We start from the raw sequence: 19207 nt of genomic DNA on the forward strand, positions 1-19207 counted from the left end.
AGGGAGATCTTTTCACAAGGTGAGGAGGCTGGAGAGTGGCCCGGTTGGAGAATGGATCCGTTCTCCAGTCGGTCCATCTGGAGAAAGCCAACATGTACCAGAGCTTTCCTTGGCCTGCTATTCGTACGGTCAGTCTTTGCCAGGGAGCTGCAAAAGCATCCACAAGCGCAGTGCGTTTCCTGATCTGCTCGCCTTCCTGCAAAGGGCTGCAGCGCGAACAGCCTGGGGATGGAGGCCGGGCAGCCCGGCGCTCCCTGCGATGCTCCTTCCCACGTTCACCTAGTGCGCTCGCAACATTGCCTTTGGGCACACAGACCTCCTGCAAAGGTCCCTGCTGCCTATGACCTGAAGAACTAGGTTCCATTTTCAGCAATGTTTTGTGCAAAAAATGCCTTGGCTTGGGAGCATATGGACTTTTAGAAAGTTTAATGGTGTTAAATCACTCATGATTATAGGATATAGGATTTGGCCATCCAAATCATTTAGGCCTTCCAACAATTTGAGATATCTAAGACATCTTATCTGTCTGTGTTTGAAAAGTGGGATCCCACAACAGTGGCCTCAGCCATGTCCCACCCATATATGAAGGCAATGTCTGGACGTGTCCAGACACCCGTCCTCCCTTTATTTCCCTCCATCCCCTGGTTTCCGCAGGAAAACAGCGCAAGCGTAGAGCCCCAAACTGAGCAGTGGTTTATTTTGCTAGGTCTCTCTTTTCAACAAGTGGGAGATGGAGGGAGCAGTGGAGGGCACAGTGGAGAATATCCACTGCTTGGTTTAAATGGAATTTCATTGCCTTGATTCTTCATCTGTTGAATATGGATAACAGGACTTTCCTCGAGCTCTTTGTCTCCAAGTCATAGCAGTAGGTGTAACATTAGCAGGAGGTACAATTAATTACAGCTGCCAAAACAGAGACCACCAGCAAAGTACTTAGCTCCTTACAGGATCAAGTTCTTCAAAGCAATGATCTGCTTATTTTTAGCTGTTTTTTGATGAATCTTTTTCCATTTTTTTTTTCATTCCAGCAGCAGTAGAGATATTGTTACATCTGATTTCACTGCTTTAATTAAGTGCTTCTCAGTCCATGATCAGTTCTATTTTAGGCTAGTTTAAAGTTTATTTAATTTGAGATGTATACTAAGCAGGGTAACATAACTGCACATGTCAAAGCCTCCTTCATCCTAATATTAAAATTTTGCTGTGATTTCCTGAAGATTTAAGAAAAATAAATCTATGAAGTTCCATGTAAATTTGTCACTGAATGTGGGTCGAACACCTTGCCTTTTTTTTTTTCCTGAGAATAATAGGAATAATGAATACATACTATCATAGAACCCGGGGAAGAAAGCTCTGGCAGAGGCATTAAAAAATCATTTCGTCCATTCACTGCCTAATGACGGAATTAAAGATTCTAGCATCGTTCTTGCAGGATGTCTGGTTAAGCTACTTGTGACGCTGGTGATGGAGTCTGTACAGCATTCCTAGGGAGACTGCACAACTGCTTCACCTTACTTACTGTTAGGAAACTTTTTCTAATGAATCTTCTTTGTTGCAATTTAAGCCAATTAACCTATGTCCTAGCTGCCATGCACTTCGAGAATAGTGTTCAATCTTTCCTGCACTGGATTTTCACATATTATGTTCTGCCTCACTAATTCCCTCCTTTCAGCTGTGCCAGTTCCTTGATTTCTTCCGATTTTTGCATAAGTTCTGCTTCCTAGATGTCTGATCATACCAATCATTTCCTTCTAGACCCTGTTTCTAAAAGTGAAGCAGTCAAAATTTGAAAACTGTATTCCAGACAACGCTTCCCAGTACAGCACATAGTGGAAATACTATGCTGCAATCTTCTGCATACATTTCAATGTGATTTTGAAAAAAAAACGTTTTTACAAAGGCATAGGAACAGTTCTGGACCAGAGACAGGCCCCTGCAGAATCCCATTTGATATATCCTTCTATTCTGACAAGGATACAGTGAAAACTATTCAGTGAGTACAATTTCCAGCTGGTCCCATTGCAAATTCATCACAACCACATTTCCTCAGGTTGCTTATCAGACATGAGGCAATATCAAAAGTCATCCTAAAGTCAAGATATCTGATATCAGTTGCTCATTTCTTATCCACAGGGCTAGTTGCCTTGTCATGCAACAAAACAGACTAAATTTGACAAGGTCTACTTTTGGTAATATCATGTTGAACATTACTTGAGTCTTTGTTTCCATTTTTATGTTTACAAACAGTTGATCTGATTGCCCATTCAAGAAATTTTCAGTGAATTAAGGTTAAGTCAGTTGGGCTACAATTTTATTTTTTAATTCCTTCCTGTCATCATCCCTTTTTTAAATACTGTCAAAATGGTTGCCATTGTAACTTGACTGGAATTACAGCCTCTTCCATGAGTTGCCACAGGGCTCCCTTGTGTATTGCTTCAGTAATTTCTTTGAATATTCTAGAATGAGGTTGTGTTGGCTTAAATTATTTTAAAAGATCTGACATATGTAGGGATTCGAAACTGTTCTTTTACTCTTCCCTTTTTCATAAGTGTTAATTGTACCACATATCAGTTCAGAGTTGACCTTTTCAGAAGACAGGTGCAGAAAAAGGCATTAAACATTTCAGTCTTCTTGGAGTCTTTTGTTGAGAGCTCTTCCTCTTTTCTATAGAGCAGACCAATATTTTTCTTAGTCTTTCTCATCAGCATTGGGCTCATGAATGAGTTTCCATCACCCTTGATACCCTTTGATAATAGTATCACGTTCTGAGAAGCTGGACTTCTTACTCTGCTCCCGTATTTGCATATTGTTCCTTTTATTTGTCGTCACTGATCTCATTTTCTCTCCATTTTCTATATGATTCCTTTCTGTGACTGAAATCAATAACCAACTTAAAATTTAGACATGTTGGGTTTTTTCCTATCCTGCTTCTACATTTCTTAGAATCATAGAATCATAGAATCATAGAATCACATGGTTGGATGGGACCTATAAGATCATCTAGTCCAACCGTCTTCCCACTACCATTGCTGCCACAGCTACTAAACCATATCCTGTAGCTTCTCATCAAGCCGCCTCTTGAACACTGCCAGGGACGGAGACTCCACCACCTCCCTGGGCAGGCTGTTCCAGGGCCTTACCACTCTTTGAGAGAAAAAGTTTTTCCTCACGTCCAATCTAAACCTCCTCTGGTACAACTTGTGGCCATTTCCTCGGGTCCTGCTTGTTGCCTGGAAGAAGAGGCCAAACCCCTGCTCATCACAACCTGCCTTCAGGAAGCTATAGAGTGCAATGAGGTCTCCCCTGAGCCTCCTCTTCTTCAGACTAAACAATCCCAACTCTCTCAGCCGCTCCTCATAAGACTTGTGCTCCAGACCCCTCACCAGCTTTGTTGCCCTTCTCTGGACACGTTCCAGGGCTTCAATGTCTTTCTTGTAGTGAGGGGCCCAAAACTGAACACAATACTCAAAGCATGATGAACTCAGCCTCTCTGTGGTCACAGAAGTTGCTTCTACACCTTCACTGAAACTAGGATAGAGTCAATTCCAGAAAGTTTTCCTCTTAAGTTCCTTATATGTTTCAAAAACTTGGTAGAGAACTTGTGCTCATCTCCCAGCACATAAACCACTAAATAGATAAATCCCCTTTTATGATCAAGTCATGCCCTGGAGAATATTGACAACTCCTCACAAAAAAAAAATAATCCAAATCTTCTTGAGAGGGTGTAATGGATAAAATTATTTCCTTTACAGACTTCAGAGTGCTTTCAACTACTTACTGATCTCGTTTAAGAGAGACAGAATCCGTGGCAGAGAAGAGACAGTCAGTGTTGCCAACAGCAGTGTGCTGGTTTGGTTCTGCTACCGCCTGGGTGTCCATCTTTAGATTGCTAGGGTGGGATTTATTTCACCTAAATTTCAACACCAATTATATAAATATCTACCTTTGCACTTAGCACCTCAGCTGCTTTTTTTTTTCCAGTCAGGGAAGAGGAACAGACACATTAGGACATATTAATTCATCTGACCTATTTTAGATATATTCTGTAAAACGGGATGACGTGAAGATGACTTGAAGACTCTGGCACCACCAGAAGTAATAAAATTTACACAGGAGAGGTGACCTGGCCTTTACCTTAACTGTGTGGTTTACAACCACGTGGTTTAACCTTGTGTTTCAGCCAGTGTCCAAGAGCTGGCTATCACTCCTGTACCTTTTTTAGATCTTGTGCTAAAAGGATTTCCAGGTTGATTTAATTGCATACTTCCTTTCTATTACATGGTTTGCTTTGTTTCAAGATTTCTACTTCATTCTGCGTGTAGCAGAGACTGGTGGCCATTCTGTCATTGTAACCACTGTTGTCCTTTTTGCATTTTTTCCTACATCTTTGCTTTATACAGATCTGATGTATATTACAGAAAGCTTTCAGTGAAAGTTATAGCAAACCGTTCACTTGAGCAGGTCTTTCAAAGGTGGGGAATGTTCTAGTTTGATTAACAGATGCAGTCCTAGGCTGGTAGCAATTAAATTTGCCAACTACATGGTAGTCTCTGTAAAGAGACTTCTCTAAAACATCAGCATAAGCGCCCTTCGTTGGTAGCAATTAAATTTGCCAACTACATGGTAGTCTCTGTAAAGAGACTTCTCTAAAACATCAGCCTAAGCGCCCTTCGTTGGCAAATAAGGAATCAAGGGGGGAGGGCAGGGGCAAGGACAGAGATGAGGGATAGGGTGGAAAGTGAAACTGAAGAGCCTTTTGCTCTAGAGATGCCTGAACGGGTCCTGTCCTCACTCTCAGAGCACACGTGTCTTTCAGGCTCTCAGGGCTATCAGGGCAGGAGTATTACAATGCATTTTTAAAGATGACCTGTAATTAATGAAAGACTTTTTAATATACACTAGGCAAAACTTTCTTCTCAAAGTAACAAAATGAGAGAGGAAACTTTCTTCCCTTTTTTTTTGTTTCACTCTGCCAGCAAACTGCATGTCAAACCAACCTCCTTGTTCTTCGCTGCTTCTAATTTCATGGTTTCTGGCTGCGGTCTGTTTCCTCTTGCTAGCATGGGGCGAGCCTTGTTGTTCCTCTTTCTTTTGTAGCTCCACTTTTAAGACATCTATTGAGCGAGGTATTTTTTATTTTTAATTAAAATCCTCTTCGCTATCCTCCCCAAATTCTACATTATTTGGGAAAAAAAACCCACAAACCCTGTTCTGTTCTATTTACCCAACGAAGGCCAGCAGGATTGTTTCAATACCTTCTGAAAAAAACTGCCTCCAAAGCAATCAGTGTAACATTTTTCTTTCCATTTTGTTTGTTGTATATCTGTGAAACATTTCAAAGCAAAATGTTCGCTTCTAAATTTCATCTCCTCGCTCAATATTACTTACTCAGCCAGATGCACTTTTCACTTCTAAATTATCACCATACAGTTGTTGTCAATTAACTGTAATTAATTACTGCAATCACATTTTTCTGAAGCTGTTTCTTGTATACTATTTCTGCTCATCAGAATTTCTAGTTTTCTGCACTATGACATCTTTGAATATTTTGTCATTGTGGAAGCTAATTATCATTTTTAAAGTATGCCAAAAAGAAAAGGACAGCAGACGTGACAGTCAGTAACCTTCACTCCACCTTTACAGGCTACAAGTGGAATGTGCCTGTCAAGCCAGACACTGGAGGATGTGGTGGATTCAAAGGGAGAGAGAGAGTGGGTGTCACACTAACTCAAGCAGTCATGATCTGCATTGGTATTTGGGGTATTCCTGTCCTGGCTGCTCAACAATAGAAGAAAGCAGGGAAACCATCAGTACGTTACCTTCAACAGAGCTTGTTGGAACTAAATGTTCTGTTTCTAATTGTGTATCTGAAAGAGAATCTCAATAGCCTGGTGCGATCTTTGTGATTCTGCTGATGAGTTCGGCAAGGTGACAAAAAGTACTTTATATCCAGGAAAGGACTCAGAGGCTTAGCGGCTCCAGGAACATAATCCAGTCCTTGCATGCTCTGGTTCCGGACACTGTACCAGGGAGAAGGTAGGCACCTCAGAAGGGTATCTGAAACAGCCCCCATGCCAAACAAGGAGTTCTTCACAGGAACATCTCCATCACTGAGAGCAGCCTCGGTGGAAAGCATCTTGGAATCAGTGAAGGATCCATAAACCTTAAAAATTATGTACACATCGCCCTCCACTAAATGTAGCCTTCATCAAGAACAGCCAGAATGTGAGAGCTGTGGTCAAAGAAGGGAACCGAAACCCAAACTCCCTTTCTTGTGGCAGAACTTTAATCACTATGCTTTTATTCAACAGCTGCATGCCTCTGTTTTTAAGGAAAAGAGGGATGTCTTTAACAGAAAATGTAGAGGGGGTTGCATTCAGGACAGGATTCAGGGTCTGATGGTGTCTTCTGAAACGCACAATTGGGCAACTGGCATTCAGGGTCCAGAACGACAACACACTTTATGGGCATAAAAATGAGCTTAGCCTCTCCGAGTCAAAGAATAGTTTTACTCTCACTTTTGGGCTGGATAAAGTGAAACCGAGAGACAACACTGACACTTTATTAATGAACAAGGGGCACAGCTAGGAGCATAGCTAAAAGCACCGACTCGTGTTGCCTTCCTCTAAATGGCAGGACACACTTGCCACATATGCACAACTTTCTTGAAGTGTCAGCTCACCAAGAGGAAAGAGAAGATTAGCATCTATGACTAGAAAAATTCAGAAGCTGAATGAATCTATGAAAAAGAAAACACTAGTTCCTGTTAGCTTATCTCATTGTCCCACCTGGGATTACAGAGGCCTGGTTACGGCTCAGTGGGTAAAGCAGGTTGTTTTGAATTATTAGGGCTGCTTGCGGCATAAACAATATTTAAAGAAGAAAAATGCTAGCTAGCAGAACAATGCACCTTATGCTGTACAAGTTCAAATATTTCAGACACCCTGAAATATTTGAGTGCCTTAGGGAATGGCACCTCCTTTGGTCTCTGTGGCACCAGGAGTAAGCTTGGCCCTTGGCCCCAGGTGAAGCATTTGGTGCAGCTGCCACCCTTTGTTCACTCTACGTGTGGTAAAGACAGGGTGACCTGAAGGCTACAGGCAGTAACCCAGGTCTCTGGTTTTAATGATCTTGGTGTGAGGGTGGTCAAACCCTGGCACAGGTTGCCCTGAGAGCTTATGGAGTCTCCATCCATGGAGATATCCAAACCCCGACAGCATGCAGCCCTGAGCAGTCAACTGTAACTGACCCTGCTTGGAGTGCGAGGGTTGGACCAGACAATCTGCAGAGATGCCCTCCAACCTCCACTAGTCTGTGAAAAGGGCAGCCACATCATACGCCAGTTGGAGGAGTTGCTTCCTTTAGGCTATTCCTTTATGACAAGATATATTTTATTCCATGTACAGTTAAAACAAAAAGCTTTTAATCAAGGTCATAATATGGGCTGGTGTGGGCATAGGTGTTCTTTTAAAAAAAATAAAAGAAAAAGGAATCATAAAATCATAGAACAGTTTGGGTTGGAAGGGACCTTTAAAGGTCATCTAGTCCAACCCCCCTGCCAGGAGCAGGGACATCTCCAACCAGATCAGGTTGCTCAGAGCCCCGTCCAACCTGGCCTTGAATGTTTCCAGGGATGGGGCATCCACCACCTCTCTGGACAACCTGTTCCAGTGTTCCACCACCCTCAGTGTAAAAATTTTTTTCCTTATGTCCAGTCTGAATCTCCCTCCCTCTATTTTAAAACCATTACCCCTCGTCCTATTGCAACAGGCCCTGCTGAAGAGTTTCTCCTCATCTTTCCTATAAGCCCCCTTTATGTACTGGAAGGCTGCTATAAGGTCTCCCCAGAGCCTTCTCTTCTCCAGGCTGAACAATCCCAACAGGAAACAAAGTCCTTTCAATTTTGTTATGTTATTCAAAGAAAAACACCTGTACATGAGATAAGGATGTCTTGATGTACTGCTAAACTCCTCATTTGATGCAACTGAAGTCAGTAACTGTTTTTATTCAATGGTTTCAAAAAGCAGACGAGGCTCTAGGTGCTGCAGATCGCAGTATGCTCACCCTCTGGATTGCTCAAGGGTAGTGGCATCCACCTATTTCCAGTGGAACTGAGGGTGCCCAGGTGTCAGTCACGATAGATAAGCAGTGATCCAATGAGCAGATCTTCAACCCCCTGGGCAGCAGCTCCCTACCTACTTGGAGGCACTACTGTCCCAAGGTACCACAGAGATCCTTAGATATCAGAGTGCCTGCTGACAGTCGCAACCTTACAGTCTTATGCTGCTGATCACCTGGAGCTTCCTCCGCATATAAACGGCATAAACATGCACTGAAGTGTAAACTGGGACTAAGATCTTGTTTCACTTTCTGGTCTGCAGATTTTATTAGTCTATGCAAAGAGGAAGAGTTTAAATGGAAAACACTGAGAGTCTGGGCTTAAAATCAGTCCCCAGACTGGTGGTCAGGGCACTCTGCTGAGTCACAGGGATGTTGCTTCAAGTCCTTGAGGAAGAAGTTGCTTTGATTTCTCATATCCTGAAACAGTACCACTACCACCTGATTTCTAGGCAAAAGGGACACTGTATTATGTGACAAAGGACTGATGGGCAACCAAAGTGGGCTTACGGAGGAGCCCACCACACGCATGCGAGTTAGGTGCCTGCCTTCATGGGATGGAGAGGCTTCGATGCTATCTTCTTCCTTGGGATTGCTTCCTGGCTACTCTAGGTTGTGCCCCAGCTGGGCAGGTATTTGTGGCTACCTTCTTACATTTCTAATGTTTACACTTACTGTACAGGCAGCCTTAGTGCTGGACCATACTAAGCAAAAGACGCATCAAAATAAGGAGTTACAGGCTGAGCACTGATAGGAATAAACTCTTCTTATGAAACAAACTCTAAATTACTAAACTGAGAAAAGACAGATTATTTATGTTTTTATTAGTTCAGCTCTGTTTAGCTTGTATTTTCCTGACAAATTAAAATAGACTGGTTAAATTTAGTTTTGACCTCTTGACCCAATGCACTGGTATCATGCTCCGGTATCTATGTGACAAACATTTTATGTGAATCTTAATTAAAAAGGCAGTATTATTACCTTAGATATTGCAAAACTCTCTTCTTTCCTCTGAAAGCCAAAAATACATAATGGTATTTCTTTCTAGCTAAAGTACAGAAAGTAGCTGATGCTACAGGTAATGTGTGAGTGATGCTTTAGCAGCACATCAAAGGGCTTAGGTTCACCTTATTTACCACAGAAGAAATACATTTACTGTGGTGGAGTAGCAAAATAATTTCCACTATGCAAAAGAGGGGGAAAAAAAAAGTTTACAAAAGAAATAAAATATCACTGCTTATATAACAACTTACCTGCTAAATCAAAAGCTTCTATACCAGCACACAGTACTGAGTGTGGAAGGTTCACTGATACTAGGAATTTGCCATATAAGCACCTGTTCCTGAGAAAGTGCTTTTAACTGAAGGCACCAAGTTGTATTTAGCTGTAGAAATGTATGTAGCCACCAGAAGCATAGACAGAAAAACACATGACATAATCCCTCCACTTTCCTCAGAACCAGCAAGGTCACAGCTGGAGTAATACATTAACTGTGGGGCACCGTACTGGGGCATGAAAGAAGATGTGGACCGCTCAGAAAGGGCTGAGAAGAGAGCAAAAATACTGATTTGAGATGCATAAAACAAAGTCTGTTGTTAAGACCCCAGTAAAAACAAAAGTGTGGTTGCAGAGCCTGCAGGAGAATGCTCTGGCAATGAAGAGCTGAGGGGACCTGGCCAAAGCACAATGGCCTGAATGTCCAGAGAGCCCAGCCCACAGCATGAGCCAAGATAAAGAACCAAAACACACAATCAGTCTCACAAAGCAGCAATGCTACCGAGAAGATTAAGAAAGAGTGATGCCATTGATAAAACATGCTGAGAAAGTGACACCACTGATAAGACTGAGAAAGAGCAGCAGCAGGTCAAAAGATGGGACAGGGCATAAATCGCCAAAGTTCGGTGAGGATAATAATGCATAAGGCTGGATTCCTTGTGGAAGTTGAGGGATCTCCAACATTGCAGGCTCGAAATGACAGCTTGGACAAAAGTTTATCAGGAACAAAAAAGCCACATTCAATTGACCTCCTCTAGGAGCAGAGGTGGGCCAGGCAGACTTCGGAAATGTGGTCCCAGCACTTTTTCCTACAGTTTTATGGCCATAGCAAAGGTCAGCATCCACACTGTGTTTTGCTCATACAAGAAGCACTCTTAAGGGAGATATTACAATGGCAAACAAACTACAGCAGCTCTTAAAAATGGGCTCAACAATGTTGTAAGTGACTTTAAAGTATCAATTCAGCAAAAGATTTAAGCATAGTCCTTGGGTCTTACAGACTTAATCTTGATGCCCTGAGGAAATATGAAAACAGCCCAATGACATCTTTCACAAGAAGATTAACCTCAGACCTAAGAAACTCAGCATTAGGGAGAGGCTGAGCAGAACCACTGGAAAGCATCAGGTATTCTACAAAGTGCAGGACAGCACAAACTCTTGCACGTCCCACAAAAAGCAAAGCATCTCCAAACTTCTCGTCAGGGAGCAAGTGTTCATGGAGATTTGTTAAGAATTGCTGTTCATAATTAAACGATAATTCCTCAGCATGCGATCCACACGTGGAGGGAGGCTGATGTGAACTGGAGGCACCACTACTAAGATTTAGTGACCCCGTCTGTTGCAGTGGTAAACGCACACAAGATTGGCTGTCTTTAACCAAATAAGCGCCCTTTCCAGCCGCCCGCAGCTGCCTGAGTGGAGCCTTCCTGCTGACACCCAGGGGTGCTCATGCCAGTTCCTGGTGCTGTCCCTTTTCATCGTCACGTACTCTCCTCAGCCTCCCCTCGGAATTTCAGTTCACTATCCCCCTCCCCCGAAGGCTCCTTCAACCTGAACAAACTTGCATTCACTCACAAAAGAAATAAGCCGTGCCCAGAAACCTGTTGATTCCTCGGAAAGCCAGAAGAGCAAAAAGCCGAGTGCTTTGGAGCCCAGCCCTTCCAAGTTGGACACTTTGCAGCCGGACCCCACAAAATCCATTTTAAGGCTCATGTTGGGACCACACTAGATCCTCAGAACGGCCCCTCCTGCGCTGACAGCCTATGAAGCCACTGACCTCCAGATCTAAGATTTGCCGTTAAGATTTCCCAGAACTTAAAGACCTACAGCGTTTGTTTCGAGCTGTCCGCTTTGGGCGCGACCCTTCTCCCACCGAGGCCAAGCTCCTCCGTGGGGGGACAGCGAAACTCGCGTGGAGCAGCCCGGCAGCTGCTGCCCTGCCCGCCCGCAGCGAGGACGAGCACCCAGCCAGGATACCGGTCATCTCAGCAGCCCCAGAAGCGCTCGACTGCGGGGGGGGGGGGGGCGGGCTGCGCCCCCCACAGCCGTGTCTCTGCGACAGGAGTAGGGGGAGAAAGGGGCAGCGGGGAGACAGGACCGTGCAGGAGAGAGGGGGCTGCGCACCCCCGGCCGCCCTTGCCCCGCTGCTCGCCCTTCGCCGCTCACCGATAGTGGAAACGACGGTGCCCACGAAGTAAAAAGCGCCGGTGAAATCCCAGCGGGGCCGGATGTCATCGACGCGGATGCCGGCCACGCTGGCCTCCTCGTACTCCCGGAGGAAGCGCCGGAGCTCGGCGCGGCTGAGGTTGTGGCGGCGGGTGAAGTTCTCCAGCCGCTCCTCCCAGCGCTCCTTGGCCTCCCGCTCGCTGGGCAGCTCGATGGCCGAGAAGACGGCGGCGCCGCACAGCATGTACAGCACGATCAGCACCGCCAGCAGCAGGAACCGCGCGTTGTCCGCGTTCAGGCCACCCGCGCTGGAGCAGCAGCCGCCGCCGCACGCCATCCTCCGCCCCGCCGCACCAGCCCGCCGCGCCGACACCCTACGTCGGGGCCCTCCCGCCGCCGGGCATCACGGCGCCTCCCGCCAGGCGTGCGCGGGGCCGCGGATCTCGGGGTGCTGCGGGGCCCGGCGGCGGGGAGCGACGCTCCCGGGAGCCGGCCGGCACCTCTGGCCCGGGGTCACGACCGCGCGGCGGGCGGGCTTCGGGCAGCGGCGCATCCTGCGGGCGAGGGAGCCGCCCGTCCCGTCCCGCAGAGCCCCTCAGCCCCGCCGCGCCCCGGCCCCGCGTCGCGCTCCCGCCTCCGCCGGTTTCATATCCCCCTCCTTCCCCCGCCCCGAGCACGTCGGAGCGGGGCGCGGGGACAGGCACCGCCAGGCGCCTCCTGCCTGTCGAGGAGTGCGAGGCGGGACCGGCGGCTCCTCGCCCCGCCGCCCAGGGGCACTCCCGCCCCGGTCCGCGGAGGGAGGGTAAGGGGGGCGGCTGTCCGCGGCCCCGCGCCGCCCGCGTCATGGCCGCCGGCAGCGCCGGGCTGGGCCGCGCCCCTGAGGGAAGCTCTCCTCAGCCCGGGCACGACCAACCGGTCTCCCCCGTGCTGCGGGCGGGGCGGGGCGGGGCGGGCCGGCACCTGGCGGGGCGGGGCCGCCGCCGCCAACCTCTCAGAGGGGTTGCGGGGGGGAACGCAGCCCCTCGGCCCAGCGCACGTCGGGGGCTGCCGTGCGCCCCGTCCTCGGTCTGGCCCCGCGGCCGGAGGCGCTGCGGACCGCTGTGCGGGGTGACGGGGCCTCTGGCAGAGGCCGGGAGTGAGAATCGACAGCTGACAAGATGCCCCTGCCATCAAAGCGGGAACAATAACTGCCTTTTGCCGAGAGAGGGCACCTTCTTCCCCGCAGGTCTTCTCGGCAAATTGTCACCTCCCCGATCCCCCGCGCTGGGCAGCCGCGGGAAGATGGTGTGCGGAGGGCAGAAGCATCTCCCCGACCTCTATGTGGTTTGAAAACGCGGGACCTTCTGGGTCAAAGAGCCCTCGGTCCAAACCACCTGGGAAAACCGTTGTAACTATGCTCAGAAAAAGGTAAACTCGGCAATATCTGCCAATTACTGCAATGCCAAATTCTACTTTTAAATGATTGCAGGCTACAATTCAGCTCTCTTAAATGTTAACAGATAAACACACTGTCCAGTGAAAGACCACATACATCTATTTTATTTTAGAAAGCAAGTTAGTGAGACATTACTAAAATATCTACTTTTCTTTTGCAATTTTCTGTTAATTGTGTTGCAATTAAAATGCAATAGGAACAAACACTAAAATCTTCATGACTAGGAATCTTCCTTAACAGCAGATAATTGTGCACTAACTGTGAGAGCCATTGACACTCTCACAGCCCAAAGTGGAGCTGGGCATTGGTCTGAGCCCTGTCATGCAGAGGGGGCAATTCTGTGCCAGTGAGCAAGAAAGGGTCACCAAGCGCATGGCAATGAGTCTGCTTGGGCAGCACGGCATGGAGAGAAGCTAAATGCTTTTCCCATGCTGCACAGTAAACCGATAGCCAAGGATGAATGAGAGAATGAGACTCATGCTTCCTCTTTGTTTTTTCCTATTTGTTGTTATTTATAGGTGATACATAACACATCCTCTTGCAGGATTTTATTCCTTCTTCATTAGTCTTCATCATAGACTGACATATGGCAATTAAAATTAGCAGCAACGTTGGAAGGCATTAAACAGCTAAAAAACGAGGAAGACAAGATGCCGCTCAAACTGATCAGCCTCTGTGCCAAGTGCTAAAGGTAACCACACGCTTCCATAAAAAATGCTGGTGTCCCTTGCGTGTTTCTATTATAGGAAAAAGCCCTGGATTTCCCTGCTTTGCCAGTCTTTGCCAGCCAGAAGGAAGACAGATGTAAATCAGCGGTCTGCCAGCCAGCAGAAGAAGCAGAACTGATGGAGCACCCTCGGCCCGCACAGAAGTCTCCATCCGTCGAAGTTGTTCTGGACTGGCTTGGATTAGCACAGTGGGAACAGAAGCCTTCACCTGCTTGCAACCGTGATGTCAGTGTGATTGTCCAAAGGAATGGGAAGAACAATCACTTTATCCAAAGAATTATCTGAATAAAATTATTCAAGGATATTGAGTCCCTCCCATTATTTACATATTATTTAGTTAGCAAGGAATAGTTATTTTTGTGTTGGTCTTGGGTGTAGAGGGAGCATGATGTTAACACAGCTAAGAATATCTGGCACAGTTTTGAAGGACAATGAAGTGTACTACTGTCACTGGGCATCAAAAATTGCGAATTCCCTTAATTTGTTAAATTGGATCTTCACCAAACTAAAACGCTATAAAGGACGTGCAGTGATTTAGTCTTTTGAGAAATGGGCTTTTTAAGGACATGCTCCCTATTAAGGGATACAGCAAGTGCGAGTTGATACTGCAATCCTGAAATAGAAAATGAGAAGATGGCTGACAAATATCACAGGTGTGGCACCTTTTATTGTTTCTTCCTTTACTTCCTCTGTTTTCATTAAGATACTACTCTAAAGAATACTTTCCTGCTAAAAAGTCACTTTTCCCATTGCTTTTGGGTAGATGGCTGGAAAAACTTGAGTGTGTGGAGAGCATGAACAGTGTAGCGATGCAGTTGCTCATTCAGAGCATTTAAGCCAGGTTGAATACAGAAATGCAATGTGTTCACTGGCATAAGGAAAAAAGTTATCTTTTAGTTTCAGATTAAAAATGGTTAAACATGTTGCTGACATTTAAATTAGCTCCAAATTGAAATTAACGTCTTGTAAGCCCGAACACTGGATGCGTTGCCATTAACCTCAGTATCGTCCCTTGTGCGTCGTTATCAGCTGTCCTGCTGCCTTGGCCCTACCCCTCAGCACCGCGAGCACACAGCTCCTTCATGTCTGTGTGTGCAAGAACTTAGTGACAAAAAGATTGGTGGTGGTGACACTTAGAATGATTGTAAATGATAGGAAAAAATCACCGTATTTACGAGTTCTGAGTGATAACTCTGTAATTAAGAAAGCTACAGTCACTGAGTAATGATTACCAACAAATGTCCAGTCAGAAAAGAGCTGTTAATGCATCAGCAAATTACTCGGAAGACACATGCAGAGATTTAGTTACTCTGTCTCATTGATAGTGTCAGTACTTCTAAATAACACATCTCCTTTGGAAGTGATGAACTGGTACACTTAACTAAAATGCACTGCTTATCTTTGGAGGAGCTGTGGGAGAGCTGCCATTTACTCCCCAGCAAGTTTTGTGAAACATCTTGCTAGAGGAGCAAAGAAACCAGCCTTCTGTTACCTTTGATGCTGAACCTAACTTCTGGAACTTAATAATCTTGATGTTAACAAACTAATTGGAAAAAAAAAATCCCCAAACTTCACGCCCATGTGACACTTGGGCCATCTGGAGTAGGCTAAACTTTTCAACACGCCTGTTGCTTTGCTCAGGGTTTCAGAGATCGCATCTCTGTGGGAGTCCCACCGAATGTGATGTAAGGAATGTTGCTTCTTGCCCTTACCTGGTGTACTCATCCCTCTCAAGGCAGAAGATGTTTAGCAGTAAAGTCGGCTGAACCTGGCTATATAAAAGAGATTTTCAGTGATGAAAAATGTGAGAACTTTTTCCATCTCTTCCATATCAGTTACTAAAGTGTGGCTGATAAAGATAACTGTCTTCCAGTATTCCTGGGAAAGAAACTAGTTCATTTATGCTTAGAGAATACCCTATAGGGGTATTTATATTTGAATATACTTGGAAATTAAATTGTTGGGAAAGTGAGGCAGACACCGGCAGGGCTGCAAGGGACTCCTCAAGAGCTGTCCTCAAGAACTACGTCCACTTTTGGAGGCCATTGCCATTTGCATGCTGTTTAACTCCCAGCATTTCAACAGGTAGGAAAACAGCTGGGCTGGTAGCTTAGTTTTCCAAACATAGGAATCTATTTCTTCAAACTCACACAGCTCCTGTCAGCCTCCAGTACTTTTTGCAATGTTTCTTTCTTTTGCCCTTCAGGATGCCAACTGCAGTTGTTCAGATTAAAAGAAACTCAGAGGCAAGAGAGACGGAATGGTGTGACTACTATCAGCATTCGGCTGAAATTCTGACATCCTGGGTCACGGGGATTAATTCCACAGCTGTAAAATGTCAGCAACTTTATTGATGTCAGTAGAAATATCTGTGGGATTAGGCAGCATCTGGCCCTATAAAGAACATCCCATCTCCATTCTAGCTTTTTCAAATACACACAATGGGTAGCCAGAGTATGTCACAGTGAGTATCTGTATGTTTACATTAATTTACTGATTTCAATATTCAGTTCTTGGTATCACATCTCTGTTAATTTTAATTTACTTGGAATTTTGTGTGCAGTTATTTTTGTTACTTTGTTCTTATTTGTTTACTGGAAGACAGGCTGGAAAATCAAAACCATAGAAAGCCTCAGCCGAAGAAAGCACAAGGAGTTAACACTAATTGCTGAAAAAAGCACATTGATGCATTTAGGAAAGCCTCCAAACGAGAGTGCTATAATATCCTTGCATGCTTGCACACCTAGCGTGGAGCGCAACCCATGGTACCTTTTACACCTTTTACCTTCTGTGGTGATGGATTTAATCTCAAGTGTGGTGAGAAGACTAGTTAGATCACTCTATCACGGTCTTGAACAAACCAAAATTAGATCATTGCTTTACTGTGTGACTCCAGTGAGACACTGCACAATGTCATGCTGCCCTTGATGGAAGAGTTAACCCTTTCAGAAGCACAAGCAATCACTAAGTTTCCTTCCTTGTCCAGTTGTGGTGGACCTTGTACAGCCGGGGTTAGAGTCAGTTGAGCTTTTGCAGAACACAACCCATTGCATTAGCCATTAAAATTGGCTCAATCAAATTGTTTTAGCCATTTGGGCACAGAAAAATGCACTGCCTCCCTCTTTACAGCCTCATCAGCAGTGCTGCAGCAATGTACGCGCATTGTTTGCACCAGCATGTGTTGGTGTGCATTACAGTAACTTCTCACACTGTTGTTATAACGGAAAGCACTTAGTTTTGATAGAATTCTGAAATCCACTGATCTTCTAGATAAAAATACTCATACGTAGTTTAACTCCTTACCAGAATTAAGTGAAACGGGAGTGAAAACAGGGAAATTGCAAAAAAAAAAAAAAAGACACAAAAAATGATTAAGAAAACAGAATTGCAAAATATTCTGCACAAAAGGGGTTTTAAAATTTTATTTTGACACTTAAGAAGCGTTCTTAAGTCTGTCCTGGCACCCGAGAGGCTGCATATGTAGAAAATTGTGATAAAACAGCACTGTCTGGCCAAAGGTTTTATCGGGAGCCTCCTGGCCAGCTCCAATACGTCATGAAGCCCAGCTGTGTTTGGGCTGCAAAGGCCTGACTGAAGAAGATCTTTAGTTAGCATTCGACAGTTTCTTCCAGACAAGTTTTCCTTGCCATTCTGCAAGAGCAGAAGTTAAAACAGAACTCCATACATTTCTGTTTCAACCAAACTCAACCTTTTGGTTGAACCCTGAGTTCGCTTCACACCACATACTGTCCACCAACACAAACCCCCAGCCTTCACTCCTTTCTTCACCTCTGCCACCGACAGTGCCTCACGTCCATGCATAACGCCACCGTCTGTGTTATTTTGGGCCACGCCTCTGTGTTGGGACAACTTCCTGAGTCTTCCTAGCAGAACTGATCACTTGCTTTATTTGTTCCCATTGACGGACTTCGGAATGACCTGACCATGCATTAATCTGAGCCCCAGAGAGCTGAAGTTAAATCATACCAAGTTCCTGGAAATTCAAAAATTCCAGCTGGAATTTAACCAGGAATGCCTCAGAGTCAGTCAAACCACTCTATGCCAAATATAAATAGTCACATATGTAGCATTAAAAAATCGTAACATTCTTCACAAATTCATAACTGTCTAGTAATTGCTATTCAACCTTTTGGAAATCTGAAAGCTTTCCTCATATGAAGACATCTTTCTACTTAGAGCTGCTCTGTTTCTCACAGAAATAAAATAATTAAAATGAGATCATAGTCTCTTAAAAAGAAAGTACAACAATGGCGATGAAGTCATCTCAGTTTTCAGAGCACACTTTCCCTGATCCCTGTCTTTTCAGGCTCATCGGGGATAGAAATTAACAGTTTCTGCATATGGTATAAAGATTCTGCATAGAGAATCGAGGGAAGGTGAAAGCAGAAAGCCACCTTCCCATCTGTTCTGTGGACATCCCAGCAGCACTTTGACATGTACCCAGCTCACGTTATTTGCAAAGTTCTCAAAACCAGACAAAGCGGTAATAATGATTTCTGGGCCTCTAAGTTGCCAATATGAGCTAAGAAATGAGCAATTTATACCTAAGTTCCTGGTATTTGCTGTGAAGAGTGAGTGTAAACTTCCACTGTGTTATAGGCAAGGCTATTCCACTGTCTGGCTCCATTTATCCTTTGAATAAGAGACTGTATGATAACTTCCACAAAAATAATGGAAAGTCATAACCTTGTTGATTTGAAAGACCATCTCATAATGCACCAGAGAACTTGAATTTAACTAGAGAGAGTACAACAACAGAAAAGGGTTTGAAAGCTGGAAAAGAAGCAGTGGTATGTGATGGTGCAGGAAAATGAAAACTGCTGCTTGTTAGTCAGATGCCATGATTTCCTAAACACATGCCTTTTCTATGGCAATTTTTGAATGAAACAGAAATAGACATTAGAAAAACATTAGGTTTTCTCAGTGTACTCCAAACCCTCTTGAGGAATGACATTGCAAAATCACAGAATCATAGATTAATTTGGGTTGGAAGGGACCTTTAAAGGTCATCTAGTCCAACCCCCCTGCCAGGAGCAGGGACATCTCCAACCAGATCAGGTTGCTCAGAGCCCCGTCCAACCTGGCCTTGAATGTTTCCAGGGATGGGGCATCCACCACCTCTCTGGGCAACCTGTGCCAGTGTCTCATCACTCTCATTGTAAAAAAGAAAATAATTTCCTTATGTCCAGTCTGAATCTACCTCCTTCTATTTTAAAACCATTACCCCTTGTCCTATCACAACAGGCCCTACTGAAGAGTTTCTCCCCATCTTTCCTGTAAGCCCCCTTTAGGTACTGGAAGGCTACTATAAGGTCTCCCTGGAGCCTTCATTTCTCCACACTGAAAAGCCCCAACTCTCTCAGCCCGTCCTCATAGGAGAGGTGCTCCAGCCCTCTGGATCATCTTTGTGGCCCTCCTCTGGACCCTCCCCAACTGGTCCATGTCCTTCTTATGCTGGGGGTTC

The 19207-nt window shown here is 45.1% G+C and overlaps 1 protein-coding gene across 1 annotated transcript in view; it reads right to left on the reverse strand.

Moving 5' to 3' along the window:
* KCNK13 (potassium two pore domain channel subfamily K member 13) overlaps positions 1–11896 on the reverse strand; it is a 71495-nt gene extending 59599 nt beyond the window's left edge. Inside the window, exon 1 of the mRNA XM_086748808.1 lies at positions 11560–11896. Coding sequence (XP_086604934.1) covers positions 11560–11896 — 337 coding nt within the window. The remainder of the gene's footprint in view (positions 1–11559) is intronic.
* Between the last annotated feature and the right edge of the window lie 7311 nt (positions 11897–19207).

Source organism: Chlamydotis macqueenii, chromosome 5, assembly GCF_036417535.1.
Source record: "Chlamydotis macqueenii isolate bChlMac1 chromosome 5, bChlMac1.mat, whole genome shotgun sequence".
NCBI lineage: Eukaryota > Metazoa > Chordata > Aves > Otidiformes > Otididae > Chlamydotis > Chlamydotis macqueenii.